Genomic DNA, 17,245 nt, shown 5'->3' on the forward strand with positions numbered 1-17,245 from the left:
GGCCTACAGTCACTGGGAACTTCTTATTTCACTGCGACGTCTAACCTGTAACTTCCTTTGCCTGTTTTGTGACTGCTGTTAACAACCTCAGTGTTTGTCAGTCTGTTTGTCTTCCATAGAGACCACAATCAACCCAGAAATCAAATGCAGAGACGAATGCAGCGAGCTGCTAGAACCCATCACTGCACGCGTTTGCTTTCTCACGTGCAGGCTGTGCACGCACAGTGTTGGCCGTGCTGATAAAATGGCACTGCTTTACATCCAGCAGCACTTTGTGGTGCTCTCTCACTGCTGCTTCCTCTGCCCTCCCCACGTTCATGACAAACACTGAGGGCTGGTGCTTACTGTGCTGAAGCCTGAAGGTGAGATTTCATGCACATCTTTGATGCTCTGCTAATACATCCAAACAGTTATTGCAGTAAATAGAAGCTCTTTTTTTCATGGCAGGCTTTATTTCAAAGCTCTATTACAATCCCAAGCTATCTGGGTGTGTGCAATAGCAGATCCTTCTGTTCTTTATGATGGGTAGGAGGGCAGGGTGTTTCAGCAGAGGAAGGAAAGCACTGGCCTGGCCCTGCTTGTGCCACACGGCTGCGTGCTGCAGTTGGCACCATGAGAGCTGAGGCTGTCCTGGTGTCCCACCGAGAGCTTGTTTGCTCCTGGGTCTCTTTTGCCACACGTGCCTTCCAGCTGTACGTGAAATGTTGAGCACATATATTCAGCAGTCCCTTAAAATTCAGTATGTTATCTGTTAAAGAAATGGGTATTTAACAAAGTTCTGCTGGTGCCATTCCTCTTAGAGGCGTTGGTTGATTATTTCCTGTTTTTGTACCGAAGCTCTAATGGAGACGTATCGCTTTAAAACACTTCCAAAATGTGCAGAAGTGCAACAATAGTGGTGACCTCAGAGAACAAGGTCACACCCAGGCTCATTTCCTGTTTTGTTCTTGGGGAAACTGGGGCCTGTGAAATGCTGGAGAGCCCAGGGTTACGTATGTGTGTGCTCTGAAACCCTTCAGGGCAGCTGTTTGCCCGCGGTACAGAACAAAATGGTGAAAACAGAGTCGTACAGAACAATTCAGTTACAGTTTCTAAGTTATTTTTTAAATGCTAATGGTATTTTTCTTTAAATTAATCGTTATTCTGCTCCTTTCTGAAAAGCCTGTGGTGTTTCTCCCCAACCAGCGTAAAGTGGCACCTTTCAGAAGTGTGAGTTAAAGCTACAAAAGGGAAGGAGGTGCACAGGGGAGGTTTGGGAGAGAGAAAAAGGAAGAGAAAGATACAAACTGACAGGTTTGAACGTCTTATGTAGTGTTATTTCAAATGATGCCTGCTTGGATTTAAGTGTATTTAGTTTATTGATGCAAAAACTCTTTGGAACATTGAGTATCGGGTAGGTGGAAAGCATGTATGGTCTTCTCCATTCATAGCTTCGAGGAGACATGAATGAGCTGAGCTGCGTAGGTCTCCAGTATTGTCACTAGATGAGGAAATATTCTATAGAATGCTTCTTTTGCGCATCCCAGATACAGAAACTATTGCTCTGTGTGCGCTACCAGAGCTCAGCTTTGGAAAGAGAATCCTGCTGTCTGTCACTGCTGCGCATGGGCTGTCAGCAGCGATGGGGGCAGGCAGGCAGGTCGCTGGAGCTGTACAAGTGACTGCAGTGTGTGGAAGCTCAATGAAGCCTGGATTTGTGCGTTACCAGTTTAGCTCACTTGAGAGAGAGCTGCAGTATTTCTTGGTGCCGTTTTCCTATATTTAGCAAAGCGTTATAGTTAGCATTCCTTATGTTTAGCCACCTGTGTGATCGCTAGCAGGGATGATTGCATGGGAGTGAATGGTGAAGCCTCCTGCCTTGCTTTCTGCTGCTGTATGTTTACTGTGTGTGAGATTCTCAGCATATGCACTGATGAAATGGAGAACTGATATGTCTAGTTGAGCGCTTCAGTTCTGAAGGGCTGTTTTTTTGGTACCGAGTACAGTTACTGCTCGAGTGATCCTTTAGTTGGTGCTTTTTAGGCTCCAGGCGGTCAGACTGTTCTTTTTTTGAGTCTCCTTAGTCGACTTATATCTGTTATAAAAATAGCAGTGCTTTGTTGTGGGGAGGAGTGCATTTACACTCCTCTGCTCTTTTTTTTCTTTCCCTGTGTATATGGTAATTTTACATGGGAACAAGATAAATGAAGATATTTTTTAAAGAAACCAAATAACTTACGATCCTCATTTGTAAACTGTAATCTCTGGATAGTAATAGCTCTGCTTTGCAGCACCGAAGGCTCCTATCACTCTGTGCCTGACTGTTCAGCCACCTGCCCAGTGTCAGCCACTTCCAGAGCTGCATCGTTCTCTACTCCTGAGTCAGCAGCATTCGGGGCTCCCCCTGGCACGTGGAGCTTCCCTGCTCCCACTCAGGCTGTGCTCACCTGCTGCTCCAGGCGGCTCCTGGCCATGGTACATCGTGTCCTTGGGTGCGTTTGGAAAGAGTTTTTGCAGAGAAAAAGCCAACATTTGAGTCAGCGTGCGACAGAGAAAGTACTTTCAAGATGAGAACTTGGGGTAATTTGCCTCTACCTGCCAATAGAACGAAGAATGAAGCCATTAGCAAATGACACGGCTGCTGAGTCAGGATCAGGATGAGGGATAATTTGTCTCTGGAGCACTCAGGCTTGCTGGTGGCTCTTGTGACACGGGATGTGCTGTGTAATCGTAGTTAATTATTTTGCCTCGGGAGGTGGCAGTTTATTTTGGTATCGCTCAATTCGCTGATCCATATTCTCCGAGGAAACCTGCAGGGAGCAAAGCTGAGCCCGCAGGGACGGAGCTTTTGGGAGGGCAGAGCTGTGCCACGGGGCTGAGCAATAGCAGCTCCTCACTGCTCGCTCTCGTTACTGCCGGCCCTTATGGGAAGCTTGTGATGTCCTTGACCCCATTTCCTGACTGCTCAGCTCTGTTGCAGTGATATACCCCCTGGCCAGCAGCATTATTACAAAGTTCCTGCACTTCCTGTTGCTTTTCCCCCCCAGGCCTCTTTGCTGCAGGTACTGCTCACAGTACAGTGTGCACGTTGGCAATTGCACTGGAAAAGAAGCATCTGGCTTCATCTGATTCGGGTAATGGTCTGCACAAGCAGCTGCATATTAACTATGGCTACTTCTCTTTCTCTCACTTTTACCATATCGCTGTAGTGTCAGAAGCATTAGAGATACCTGCACACAAATTCTTGCTGTGCTGATTCTGGCACTGGCCCTGTGTTCATGTGGTGGTTTGCCAGCAGCTGCTGTTAGTGCACATCTGGGAAAGGATCCGTGAGAGCTTCCTCCTCGCCCACTCCATTTCCCCCATTTCCTGTGGGCATCTCAAAATAGCGTTAAAAAAAATCCCAAGAGGAAGCATCTTTCTCACAGTTCTGCTAAATACTTTATGGTGAATGGCCGTTCGAGCGTGCGTGCTGTCACGGTGTCATCTGCAGGCAGCCAGTCCAGCAAAGAGGTTGGGATGCACTTCAGTGTGATGGTTACGCTGTGCACTGTGGTGTTTATTTGCTGTAGGACCCCTGTGCTTATCTATAGCTTCACCTCAGAATTAGATGTTCAGCTGCTGTGAACTGCAAAAAGAACTTCAAACTGGTTTATCTGAGCTTTCAGTTAATCTGGGTTTTGTAGCCGAGCTGACTTGGAGGCTGTTGTGTTTGGTGAGGTATAGATTGACCTCAAACCACTGCAGCATCCCTGCAGAGCAGTAGCGCCAATAACAGCCTTGCGCACTTCAGGACGTACTGATATTGCTAGGGCTTCTCAGCTAAAAGGAATGGGATTTCTTTGTTTGTTAAAGGAAAGGTAGGAAAAGGCATTGTCCTTTCATTGGGATTGATCAGTTAGGATTGATTCCAGAGATGGGTGAACAGGAGGGTCTCTGAAGTTGGGTTGTGTCCATGCATTGCCATGGTACAGCTGTAATGCTGTTTAAGCTGCTGCAGCATCATATAGAAGTGGCATTCGCAATGAGCAGTGCTGATAGTAATGGCATTATAAAGTCCTTAACACTGACTTAATGACTGAAGTGCACAGTGATCATCAGTGGTCTGTGTGCACCTGTTTTCCCATACACTCACAGTGTTAGGCGTCATTAAAAAGGTGCCCTGACTTCACCTAGATGTGGCTGTTGTTCTGGATGAGGTACTTTTCTGTGGGCTCTAGGGCAAAAAAGGGAAAGCGTTTTAAAGAGGAAAATATGATGCTGTTGGAACTGATGATGGGACCATATTTCATAGTGGTACAGTTTAGAGGTTCAGTTGAAAAACTGAAGTTAAGAAAAGCAATAGATTAACAAAGAAATACTTTTATTTTACTGTAGCAGGAAGTGTCATACCTCTCAAACGTGTGAACTGTTAAGAAGTCCAGGGGTGGTGGTTGTTCCAGGGGTGGTGGTTGTTCCAGGGGTGGTGGTTGTTCCAGGGGTGGTGGTTGTTCCAGGGGTGGTTGTTGTATTGGTAAGTTACCTGGAAGGAAAATCTTTTGCTGAAGGAGATGGTTGAAGTCTGTGCATGTGAATGGACTCCTGTGTCAATTGGTTGTGTAGCTGTAGTGGGGATAAGGGGGAGAGCTGATCTGAGGAAGCTGTTACACAGGCTGAAAAATATTACGTGCAAAGTCTGTATGTTTTTTAAGAATATATCTAAAAACTACCCTGAAAGTGTGCTTACATGTGGTCTCACTGCCTTTGCGAACAGTTGCTTTGTGTCCTCGTTGAGGTGAGAACTGCTCTGGGTTGCTGTGGGCTGTACCGGTGTGAAGATGTTTTTACAGATGTCTCTTTGTAGTCTCTTCCTACCATGTAGGTGCTTTTTAAATGAAAACAACATGGCCAAGAAAAAAATACAGAAAACCTCTTTAAGCCATTGTCAATGTTTTAAGGTTTTCATCTTTAATTAAATGAAAACTGCTTTGTGTATTGTGTATAAAGATGCTCGATCACAGCACTGTTGAGCTTAAAGGCTTTTAAGTAACCACTTCAGTCTCTGCTCTCTGTTGCCATCTTGGGGTGAGGACTGACATTCTGGGAGGTTGTAGGGTGGATGAGAAGAGCAATGCTACAAATACATTCAGTAACGTTTTTTACAGTACTACTGGGTTTTTTATTTGTTTGTTTTCATATTCGAGATTTACTCCATTTAACTGCATTTTTCATTACAGTTGAGGAGTAGAAATAACTTTGGTTTTGTCAGGGTAATTATGCAGTGTACTAAAGGAGTACCTATTTGGAGCTTCCTTAGAAGCTGAACAAATATAGATGCATAGTGATACTGAAACTTATTTCTCCTCCTCCTTATTGGCAGGTTTTCTTCACCCGTGGAGTGTGAAATAGAAACTGAAGCAAGATGAGTGAGCTGGAACAGTTACGGCAGGAGGCAGAGCAGCTGCGAAATCAGATCAGAGTAAGAATTGCTAATTCCTTATTTTCCTCTCTTTAAGAAAAGTTGTTTTGTTTAATTCAGATCACGTTCAGAAACCATTTTATGTTGAACACCTTAAAGTGTTTCAGCTAAACAAAACAATTAAACTTGTTTAAAGTCCAGCGTGTTTCTTCCTGTGGATGAAGTCAGTCCTGTGCTAGGGGATTTGCTGCTCTGGTATTTTAAACCCCTCCTGATTCCAGACGTTGACATTTCATAAATATTTCTACAGTTCAGACACTTTAAAACATATGTTGAGATGACTTAATCCACTCTGAAGCTTGTTTTCTGGGAGGAAGGCTGTGAAGGGTGGTTATAGTAAACACACTCCGAAAATTGTTGAAGTTGTATATCAAACAACTCTTGAGCAAGTTCCTTAAGAATTTTAAGATCCCAGTTTGAATGTATTAATTCAGTTCCAAAATGTGTAAGTAAAGGCTTCTGTTCTTTCTCTCAAAGATGATGTTGTCAATAGCACATAGATGGAACACTTCCTTAGGCAGAGGGGCACACAAATTAACGTTAAACGAGGGCCATCTACCTGTGTTGGATGCCTACCTCTGTAGTTGCAGAACTTGAGCCTTATTTGTAGAAATTACTGGGAACTGGGAAGGCTCTTGTAGTGGAAATGCTGAGTCACAGCCTGAAGCAGTGATTGATCACCTGGTGGTTAGACAGGGCCAACCCAGGGCAGCTCAGGTGTGTGCAGTGCAGCTTCATGACCAGAAGGAGTAGATTCAGGATCCATCCCTTCCCAGACCTCATTTAAGGGTTGGCAGTGGAGACAAAGGTATCTTACTTGAGAACCTCGTCTACCTGAGGCTTTCCAAAGGTTAACAGCTCCTTTCCTTCGTTTCTGTGTCCATGGCTGCTGCATTTGGGCTTGTTCTCATTTGCTGCAGCCAAAGACTTTGCCACTCTGCTGTTATCACTGTACTTTTAATCACGTTAGAGTGTTACAGCTCTTGTGGTTGATCCTTCAATGTTGCTAGAAACCCTACAGCACAAATTGAAGATAAAACTATTTAAATTTAAGACGGTTATTTTAAACCATGTTGTCACACCTGCTGTGGCAAGGGAAGTGAATGCAAGACTTGCTGTTTATGTATAGCATGTGGTTGGTATTTCAGCTGTATATTTCCTTTCCTGGCTGCTCGTTGCCCACCAAGTGAGCACAGGGAAAGGGGCTGGCTTCAAATGCTTATTAAGCACTTACTTTGTAGAAAGAGAGACTCAAAGGTTGCTAGGACATAACTCTCCTTAAGTCCCACATCTCCTGCTCCTCAGCTTGGTGCTCAGTGTTGCATTCTGGATTCAAATTGTTCTGTTCTTTTGTTTCAGGATGCAAGGAAAGCATGTAGTGACACAACACTTGCTCAGGTATGTTCCAAATCTCTGTGTAGGCTGTTCCTTCATATTCAAATAACCCTTGTAGTTTATGGCTGTAACATGCTTTTCTGTTCAGTAATGGAAGGAATAGCAAAACAAGCATTTGGAAATGTACCACATGTTTATATAGTTACTTTGGAACTGTAGGTGAATGAAGTGAAGCAGTTAGAAAGACAATTGTTTATTTTTACCTTCATGCCTGACCAAACAAACAGCCACACAAAAAAAATCCCAACCAACCAAACCAACAGTCCACTATCTTAGTATGTCCTGATTCTAACTTACCCTCTCAATAGAATGGGTCAGCTGTACTTGCTCTATTTAGGATCTGGGTAAGTGTCTTTTAGCTGCGCTTTGGGAACAAAAATACTTGGCATTTAGACTTTGCCGTGCTTGAAAAAGTAACAACGCAATAAATATTAGAGGATTTTCTTCCCATTGTTTCAATAGAGAACTTCCAGATTTGGTAATCTGAAGTAGTCTCAGTATTACATAGAGATACCTTCAGAAGCTTAGTAAAGCTCCAGTTGTAGTGATTATGATGTTATTCTCTCATAAAACTTCTTTTCCCCAGTGTTGCATGGTTTCAACACTGATAATCCTTTTGTTCTTATCTGTTGCATGCCAAGATAGCTTTTTTTAAGCAAAGTTTGAGTGTATTTAATTATCATGTATGTAAAAATAGTCTTCAGTATCTCAAGGGTTTGTATTTATTTTTAGATCACAACAAGTCTGGACTCAGTGGGTCGAATTCAAATGCGAACGAGGCGTACGCTTAGAGGTCACTTAGCCAAAATTTATGCTATGCACTGGGGATCTGACTCAAGGTTTGTATGATTGGTCTTTAAACCTGCAACTTGAGGCTTAGAAATAAGACTGTCGACAGCATTGAGCTTTGTGAGAGATGTGGTACAGACTTTGTGCTTTCAGAGGGAGGCCATGAACCATGAATAGGATTTTCTTATTTTGTTTTAGTCATAGTTTGTTTTTGTAAACCCAGTGAGGACTGCACAGTACTGAGAGAGAAGCACTGACTGAAAGGGGAGGTGCTTTTTACTGCCACAGTCATTTTGCTTTTTTCTTCCATTAGTTTTAACAAAGTTCTTAGACTGTTTAAGCAGAAGGGTTTGTGGGCAGGTCTGTTCCTGGAGTGATGGATGTCATGTTTTCCAGGATACTGAGTAATGATGTAACTTGGTGATAACAGAGGTTTTAAGACTTTAAGTGCAAACTTCATTGAAAAAAGGATCTTCATGGGTACAGCAAAGAGAAGTTATAAGGCTTCTAGGAGAGAGCTCTGTCACTCTGCCTTAGAGCAAACAATGTTCACAAAGCTGTTCTGTTCCCCTTTGTGTGCATTTCTTATTCTCTGAGTTATTTTATTTAGTTTATATAGTTTTTTTTTTAAAGGCATGAAACGAGTTTTGTTTTTTGTCCATTGTAATCGTGAGCCCTTTTGGATGCAGGTTTGTTCTCTGGGGTGACATACAGTTCTTTGCAGATTTTCCAACAAACGTTGCACTTAATTAAAGAAGAATGGCAATAGTGAAAGTCTTTCTGATTCACTTGGTAATCATGCATGATGTGTGTCTATTTTGAGATATTGCTTTGTTTTATACTAACTTATTTTACTCTGTGCTTGTATTTAGGCTACTAGTCAGTGCTTCGCAAGATGGAAAATTAATTATCTGGGATAGTTATACAACAAATAAGGTATTTATAATCCACGGCAATAATTAATGCATAATTTGTGTGTTTGCAAGTCAAAAATGAAATGTTCAAAAATGAACAGCCTAGCTGTTCAGTGGGGATACACTGTAGGCTGTGTTTCAAATTAATAGTCCTTGGTGATACATAATGTCTTTAGCTTTTAGCTGTTTTTATCTGCCTCTGTGATGATGTTTACTTAACTGATTTGGCTTTAGATTGTAGAAATAGACGACGTCAGAATTTAATGCTTTGTCTGTGAGGTTGGATGGGGTGCAGGTGGAGAAGAAGCTGTTACAGAAGGGAAACTTAGGCAGAGTGTGGGGCAGTGATTTGTGGCTGTAAACTGTCCATGGGTCCCATTTTGTAACCTGTCATTCAGAAACAGAACTGCACAAAGAAATCTCACCTGAACAAACAAATCTTGTAGATGTTTAAGTTCAGAATAGCGTTACTATTAAATGATGTTGCACAGGAGTTCTGTATCAAGAACTCAAGAGACATGGTGGTGTTTTTCATCCTGATATGTATGTGAGCATAGGTTGCAGTAAGTTCAAGAAAAAGAAAAAAGATACAAAATTTATGCTGAACAGTCTATTTGTCGTGTTTCATCTGCTGTAATCCAAGAATTGTTACGAGTGACTGCAGTAAAGCTTGAAAGCAAAGGTGTGATGTGGCACTGATGAGCTCTGTCTTTCTGAAGATGCACGCCATTCCTCTGAGATCCTCCTGGGTGATGACTTGTGCATATGCACCGTCTGGCAACTACGTGGCCTGTGGTGGATTGGACAACATCTGCTCCATATACAATTTAAAAACCAGAGAGGGCAACGTGAGAGTGAGCCGAGAGCTGCCAGGGCACACAGGTCAGCCATACACTTGTGTCAGCTTCATTTCCTGCTTTTATGTTTTATTGCATCAAGTGAAACAGTCTGGCTTTGAGGTGTATTGTGAACGGTGAAATAGTTTTGTTGGCTTACAAAGTAGCTGTGAGAGAAGTTTAGTGGCTGCTCTTGGATGGTAACCTTCAGCTTAAACTCTCACATCTGACATTTTCATAACTGTTTTGTTTTTAGGGTATTTGTCCTGTTGTCGCTTTTTAGATGACAACCAAATTGTCACGAGCTCAGGAGACACCACCTGGTAAGTTGTTTTTTCCTCTATATTACTTGTTTTTTTTTCTGCCCATAATGAAATGCAGTGTGTTAACGCTGTCACTTTGTCTGCAGTGCTCTGTGGGATATTGAAACTGGTCAGCAGACCACCACATTCACTGGGCATACTGGCGACGTAATGAGTCTCTCTCTAAGTCCAGATATGAGGACTTTTGTTTCGGGTGCCTGCGATGCCTCCTCCAAGCTCTGGGACATCCGGGATGGGATGTGCAGGCAGTCGTTCACAGGGCACGTGTCAGATATCAACGCTGTTTGTGTAAGTGAACACTTGTATTTCTACATGGGAAAGAAGAAGGAGAATAACAGCAATAGGTGCATGGATTTAGCTTGTGATCTGTTGTTACCTTCATTTAAAATCAATGACTTAAGGTGGAGACTGTTGAATTATGCATAATGAAGATTATCTAATAACCTATGATGCAGCTTGTAACTGAATTACTACTGTTATCTGTGATGCATCGAAGTGGTTTTGGAATAGTTTCAGCAGTGTTTTGTTCAGCCACTGGGACTGTGCTTTTTTAAGAAGCAAAGAACTGAGGATGGGAACTTTTTGCAGTGTGACAGAGTGTTAAAACTGAAACAGTAGATAAATACGATGTGCTGAGAGGGAGCAGAATAGCCAGGCATCCTCGTCTTAAGCCTTTTCGTTACGTAAAAGCATATGTGGTGTTTTCTATTGGAAATGTGCTGGAAGGCAAAGTTACAAATCAGTGCTTACGTTAGATGTTCATCCTCGGAATAATTTTGTAGTATTTATAAACTGGATTATATTTCCTCTCTGTCATAATAACACTATGTTCTGATCTGCAAGATACAAGCCCTGATAAATAGGGAATGAAATCTAAGCTGTATCTGTTTTTGATAAACATGAAAAATTATTAAGGCTGAGAAAATACCAAAGGCATGACCTGTAGAAAAATGCAGCTCCTATACTTAGACCTGAATCCTGAGATGTGTTGAGCTCTTTTCATTCCAATTTCAATCATTATGGCTGCTGTGAGACGGACTTTGATTTGGAGTAGATTTTGGCAATTGAATTGCTTGTTTGCAATCTTCTGTCTTGGCTGAGCCAACCTGGCTGACCATCTTAAGACGGAACACAGCGTACACATCACATAGGTCCTCCTGGCCCCCAGCCAGGGCACAAGTACATTTTGCTTCATTTCATGGCAGTTAGTTACATCCCTTTTGGTGCCTTTTGAGCTGCATGCTGGAGCCTGTCTGTGTAAAAGCGCAGTCATTCAGGTGATACTTGAACTATTCTAGAACTGTTTAATTGCACAGCTGCACAGGTAGCATGGTTTGCTAACAAGCTGTTTTTGTTCAGTACGTCATTCTGTCTTTGCCTGGTCACCCTGCTAATATCATATTGTGATGTTTTTGAAATAATGCATGAGAAATGGTTTTTTTTCTGATGTCAAACACCCGTCTCTCAATTATAACTTCCAGTTTTTCCCCAATGGACATGCGTTTGCCACTGGATCGGATGATGCCACTTGCCGACTCTTTGACCTGCGTGCGGATCAGGAATTAATGATGTACTCGCATGACAATATCATCTGTGGAATCACTTCTGTAGCCTTCTCAAAAAGTGGCCGCCTCTTGCTAGCAGGTTACGATGATTTCAACTGCAATGTGTGGGATACTCTGAAAGGAGAGAGAGCAGGTAAGTGCGTGTGACTGCAGCGAGCAGTGGTGGGTATTGGAAATCTGTGCAGGGCTGGTTCACTGTCAGTGCTGCTGCTGATGTAATGAACTCTGCTTGCTTCCTGCCAGCACTGCTTTCTCTTGGAATGATACCTTTCCATTTTGTTGCATTTGGTTGCATCTTCCAGTTGTTTAAGTGCACTGGCCATATTCTGTCTCTGTAAGATGGGTAGCTCTAAAGGTTAAGGAACCACCACCAAAGTTGCATTACGTGTGTGGGAAGTTTATTTTGCTGAAATGTACAGAACTGGGCAATACAAAATGATGCGCTTGCATTGATTCTGGCACCTGTCACAAGTAGTAATGCTTCTGGTGACAGGAAAGTTGTGCTCAGACAGAAGTAGTTTACAGTAGACCTTCTGATTTGAGGACTTTACTTGGCTGCTGTTTGGAGAGAGGGGAAGTGGACTTTCTCACTTGGTATAATAGCTTGAACAGTGAAGCAGTTCTGAACCTTGGCTCTGCAATTCAAAATGACAGTGTATCCTTCTCCCTAAGGGATGCGGGCAGGCTAAATTTTAATGGACACGGATGCGATACTTTGAGAGAGGAGATGAGTGCAAGAAGTGCTACAAGAAAGCAAAAACGATGCGAAGAGGCAGAGTAGTAGTGCTGTAGGAGCGACTGTTAGTCTGATGTGATACATGATGGATTTTACACATTGTTAGTAACCTCGCTGTACTGTTTCCCCATATGGCTGTTGTTGTGATATACAGCTCCTAAAGCTAATGAAAAGGGAGGATGCTTAGACCTCTTGTTAACATATTGAATCAGCCTGATTGAAGACTTAGTCTGGGAGGGCAGAGCAGCAGCTGAAGTCCTTGATGCATCCTGTAAATATTAACGTTCAGTTGTTCTTTTCCAGGTGTCCTTGCTGGCCATGACAACCGTGTCAGCTGTTTAGGTGTTACTGATGATGGCATGGCTGTAGCTACAGGGTCTTGGGACAGTTTTCTCAGAATCTGGAATTAACTGGGAGCCAAACATGTACATTCTCCACTTGAGACCTGGAGAGATCAATGCTGCAGCCTATAGCTGTGAAATAACATTTCTACCTTGTATTTGCAGGTGAAGTTTTTCTATTCACTGATTATTACACAAAAAGGCTTTCTGTAAACTAGAAAAAAAAAATCAAGTGAAGAAACAGGGGAGGGGGGAAGAAATCACTGACTTTTTAAAAGGGGCCAGCACACATCATCATGGTGACCGACAAACTAAGAGCCAGTCTTTTTGTTACGGATGGTTTGGTTAGATCGTCTTTGAAGGGTTTTTGCTTGTGCTCAGTCTGCTAATCCTGTACTTTTTTTTTTTTGTACATAACAGAATATACACATTATAGCAGCCAATCATGTAACATTTGTCTGTATGTAAAGAAATACGTTTGCATTTTTTAAGGAACTACATTTATAGTTTTGCTTTAACCTGAGGTGTCACTTCTGAGTTTTGTAGTGGATGAACTATAATTGCTGTTTTAAATGTTTTTGTGAATTTACTGTAGATAAAGTGAAGCCGATGGTATGTATGTGTTTTTATAATGGAAGGCATTTGAATTTCTTCTTTTCTTTTAGAGGCCCTGGAGACTCCCAGTTAATACCTACTGCCTTACTCACTCACTTCTTGACCTGCTTGCCTATTTTTAATCGTGGGGGTTCTTCCTTAAGCCAGTGGTTCCTGGTTCATCCATTGGCAGTGACGCCATCCAAACACCAAGGAGTTAATGCCAGGCAGATTTGCAACAACAGAGGGAAAAAGCAAAATTCCACTTCCAGAAGTATTAGCCTCCTTACTGCGGCTTTCCGCATCTGCTATTCCACCCGGCCCTCGGGTATGGAAACCAAGTGACCTGCACTGCTGATGTTAAGTGGCCGAGTGCTTTTCTTTTTGACAGTTCAGCTCTAGATGGGGTAGTTTGGCCTGTCACAAACTCTAACAGAGTGATTTGGCGCGATAGTCGGTGTGCAGAAAGCAGGGTGTTTGTGGAGCTCGCTCAGTCACCCCAACAAACAGAAATTCCAGGGAACTTTGCTTAGAATCTTAAATATTTAAATGTGCAGTTAATCAACTATAATTCCCCTCCAAACTGGGGGTTTGCCAAAGCATACCACAACCAAAAGTGCTTGTTGTCAGTTATGTGCAGTGTGAATTATAAAAGGAAACGTGTAACTTACAGTGAATCAAATAACCTTACTTACTTGTGTGGCCCTTTAAAACTTTGTGCTATAAAGTTAGTGACTTGCTTGTTCTCCTGTGGTCATGGGTCTGTGCCGTAGTGGCTCATTAGATGCTAATTGTTCTGCAGTTCTCACACTGTAAATAGCCATCTCCTCTTCCTGATTTATTCAGATGTTGGTGTCAGCGGCTTATAAATGACAAGTTCTGGCCAAGTATGGTTGAGTGTAGATAGAAGCAAATCAAGTGAGTGATGCCAACTTGAAACTACCCAGGAGGACTGCTTAACTTCTTGGTGCCTGGCAGCATGTCTGTGCCTGCAATGGATGTTCCCTTGGGAATCTCAAAGCCTGTGGCATTTGGTGAAAGGGGAAATCGAGTCTATTGGCTTTTCTGATGCGACTTGTCTTAAAAACATATGGATTTTAAACTACCAGGTCGGAAGATAAATGTTCATCTGCCCTCAGCTGAAGTTATGGGGAGTCTGGGTATCCGTGGGTCAGGTACCAAATCTAAGTGCCCAATCTTTTGTAGTACATCAAAACAGAGACGACTCTGTCATGTTTATGACGTTTGTAATCCTAAATTTCAGAACTTCCAAGCTGTGCCTGTGAACTCGCCATGTCTGAATGGCGAAGGTGCCAATAAATGTACCCATCACAGTAAATTCCCTTAAAATTAAAGCAAAGCAGCAGATCTTGTGCTGCACAAGGGTACATTTCCCAGCAGCAGATTGCGGTGTAGGACCAAAACCACACGATATCGTATGTCACAGGAATTCCTCAGCATTTTGCTTTTCCATCTGCCTGCAGTAACAGAACTATGATGGAAGACTTGTTGCTCTTTTAAGTGAGCGAGTTGAGATCTCTCGGATTTGGTTCAGTTTTTAGTGGTGCACTTAACTTTTGTTTGTTTTTAACTCACAGCTGCCTTGAGCGAATGCTTCTGGAAATTTGTTACTACGGAATTTTACAAAAATATTCTTTTTCTAAACAGTTTTTTGCCATAGAAGTGCGTTTTGAACCAATTTCCTACCCAACGCTGTTGCGAAGACAGGTGCCATTTTTACATTCTGTTGTTTAAGCTGGTTTCTACTTGTGAAACTCCAGGAACAATTTTACAGATGTATATAACTTTTCTTAGAAGTTTGGGTAGACTGTCAGCGTTGTAATGGCTCTGATGCAGGTATTGCTGCAAACAGCTTCACTGGCATTGGCTGATGAGCCTGTTGGGTTCAGCTGCCAGTAAGTAATGCCAGCTGCTTGCCTGGGAGGTTTCCCAAAGCATCGTTAAAGTCTCTGCCTGTTTGTGCTGTTTGGTAACTGGTTCTTCTAGTGCTGCAGGTCCCACCGTGGCTCCTTTTGTGTTGGTGCACAAGGAAACGTGGAAGGAGCCTCAGCACAACTGTGGAAACAGTATCTGATGCTTCTTGGGGACCTGTAGAAAGCTTTGATAGATCCTGCCAAGGTGACGTTTGCTGTTTAATCACTGTCCTGTAGTATCTAAGGCTGAAGGAGAAAACCCAAAGCCTACAGACTTGATGTGATGTGCTGTTGCCATTGTATGAGGGCAAACAAGGAACTTGCACAAGATTGCTCTTCTTATTTTCATGGCTATCGCTGGTGAGCTCACTCAATAGAATGGACGTGGTTTAATGGTTAAATGCTCAAACTCCCTCTAATACGAGGAAGTTAAGAAAATGAGCCTTTGTACGTTTTACTTAAAAGACGTAATTCCCGGCTTTGCATCTCAAATAAGATGCTGCCTATGGTGCGGTGTAGGCGCAGAAACGCAGCTCGTGCCATTTCCAACTGCTCCACAGCAGCCAACAGTGCAGCAGATTGGGCAGCCCCAGCGGGTACATCTTAAGCTGTCAAAGTTGCCAAACTGCATCGTGGTCTGAGCTTCAGATCCCTTGTGCTATTACAGAAGTGCAGTAGCTAAGATTGTTGAGGCAAAGTTACTCATTCCCAGCCTCTCTTCTCAAATCCTATTGGTTATAGCTTGGAAAGTGGAACTCTGTGCTTTGCGGGGCAAGATTGATTTCATTCAGGTAGTTTTGTTTTTTATGTCAGCATTTTCCAGCGTTGATTCAATGTTGCAATACAGGATACTAATCAGGCCAGGCGAGCACCTAACCTGGGCTTGTTCTGGTGTAGATTCAGACATTATTCATTGGTGGGGATGATGATTGAGATTCTGGAAACCACAAAAGCTTCTAAATGTAAACTCACAGAGTGCTGCAGCGTTGGCCTGTTTTCATCTGTCTGCAGACCCTTTTTTCTTCCAACCATCAGCACCACCTGCCTTGCAAACTGCAGCTGCTCGGCAGTGCCTGGCAGAACGGATGGGTTGAAGCATTGACACCCATCTGTGTATGGAAGCAGAACGTGGATTCGTGGGCTGTCCCCCAGTCTCTGAGAGGGCCTGACCTGGACTTTCCAAAGCTGGATGGATGTAGCAGCTGGTCCTGGCGTGCTTACTTTGTGCATGGGTCGGAAATAGTAACTCTTCAGTTTGTGTCCCACAATGAAGTTGGCGTTACTTTAAGGTAGAATGAAACCATTGTGAAAACATTCCAAGCGTGCTTAGTTGTTCCTCTCTGAGGACACCGTCACCTCCACTAGGTTTAGTGCTGTGCTTTAAGATGTTGGTGAGAATAAGTATTGGCTAATTCAAATAGTTGGTATCAATGGTTGTGTAGCAGAATGACTGATTTTTGAGATAGCGTTTCCTGTAAAAGTAATTAAGCATGGGTTGATGGTGCACTTTGTATACAGTAACCTGGCATGCATGCTGGTAAACTACTTCCTACACTTCAGAGGCACCACAAGCCTTTTTATCCAATTGCTGGTTATGTAAAATACATGCAGAATGTTAATGCAGTGTTGTTATGGTAAATGTGTGAACAGTGTTACTAATTGATATAACTGATAACAGATTACATGTGCCTGACATCCTTATACCACACAGTATGTTTAGGTTTTAACTAATATGGACTTCGGTGGAATAGTCTTAGATATTTCAAGCCTTTGTTTTACTTACACGATGGTGCTCTTCTATTTGTGTTTTTTCTCCTTTTCCTTTGTTTCTTTTTTTTTTTTTAAAGAAAAAAATAAAAACATCTGAACACTTGTAGTACATATGACATCCAAAGGAGTCCAAAACTAAAACGCTTCTAACCATCTCCGTTTTAATTTGCCTTCAGTTTCTGGCATTTCTCATCAGCTCGGTTCCTTCTGTCACTTGTTGCTGACTACTTTGGATACCTGCGGTCATGTTACCAATTATGAAGTGATTCTGCACTGCCTTTGGATCGTGTATGTATACAGAAACAGTCTTAAAGCTTTTATTTAAGCTATTGAAGAAACCAGGGACTTGTGCCATTTGTTCTTTAACAGTGCTGTTGTAAAAAGACCTCCCTGTGAAAAGAAATCACTTGCTATGAACTCTGTTTATAGCTTTTTCTTTTTTTTTTTCCCCCACAATGGATCTTTTCTTTGTATTTGTACAGTGGCTCAGTGAAAGATGTTGCCATGAGTTGATATTGTAACCAATAAACAAGTGCTTTTAACCAGACAGTGCCACCTGTGGGTGCTCCTTTACAGCTCCACCCCGTGGCCCCTGTCACAGAATGGCTGGG

At 42.6% G+C, this 17,245-nt stretch overlaps 1 protein-coding gene across 3 annotated transcripts in view; it reads left to right on the plus strand.

Moving 5' to 3' along the window:
- The window catches only part of GNB4 (G protein subunit beta 4), a 49,610-nt gene extending 32,429 nt beyond the window's left edge, over positions 1 to 17,181 (plus strand). For all 3 annotated transcript variants that reach the window (XM_032446668.1, XM_015871524.1, XM_032446667.1), the window contains exons 2-10: positions 5,339 to 5,437; positions 6,797 to 6,835; positions 7,565 to 7,671; positions 8,494 to 8,557; positions 9,255 to 9,417; positions 9,628 to 9,694; positions 9,781 to 9,982; positions 11,176 to 11,392; positions 12,299 to 17,181. In XM_032446668.1, coding sequence (XP_032302559.1) covers positions 5,381 to 5,437; positions 6,797 to 6,835; positions 7,565 to 7,671; positions 8,494 to 8,557; positions 9,255 to 9,417; positions 9,628 to 9,694; positions 9,781 to 9,982; positions 11,176 to 11,392; positions 12,299 to 12,405 — 1,023 coding nt within the window. In that variant the 5' untranslated portion in view covers positions 5,339 to 5,380 and the 3' untranslated portion in view covers positions 12,406 to 17,181. The remainder of the gene's footprint in view (positions 1 to 5,338; positions 5,438 to 6,796; positions 6,836 to 7,564; positions 7,672 to 8,493; positions 8,558 to 9,254; positions 9,418 to 9,627; positions 9,695 to 9,780; positions 9,983 to 11,175; positions 11,393 to 12,298) is intronic.
- Positions 17,182 to 17,245: the final 64 nt, after the last annotated feature.

This window comes from Coturnix japonica, chromosome 9, assembly GCF_001577835.2.
Source record: "Coturnix japonica isolate 7356 chromosome 9, Coturnix japonica 2.1, whole genome shotgun sequence".
In the NCBI taxonomy this organism is placed as follows: domain Eukaryota; kingdom Metazoa; phylum Chordata; class Aves; order Galliformes; family Phasianidae; genus Coturnix; species Coturnix japonica.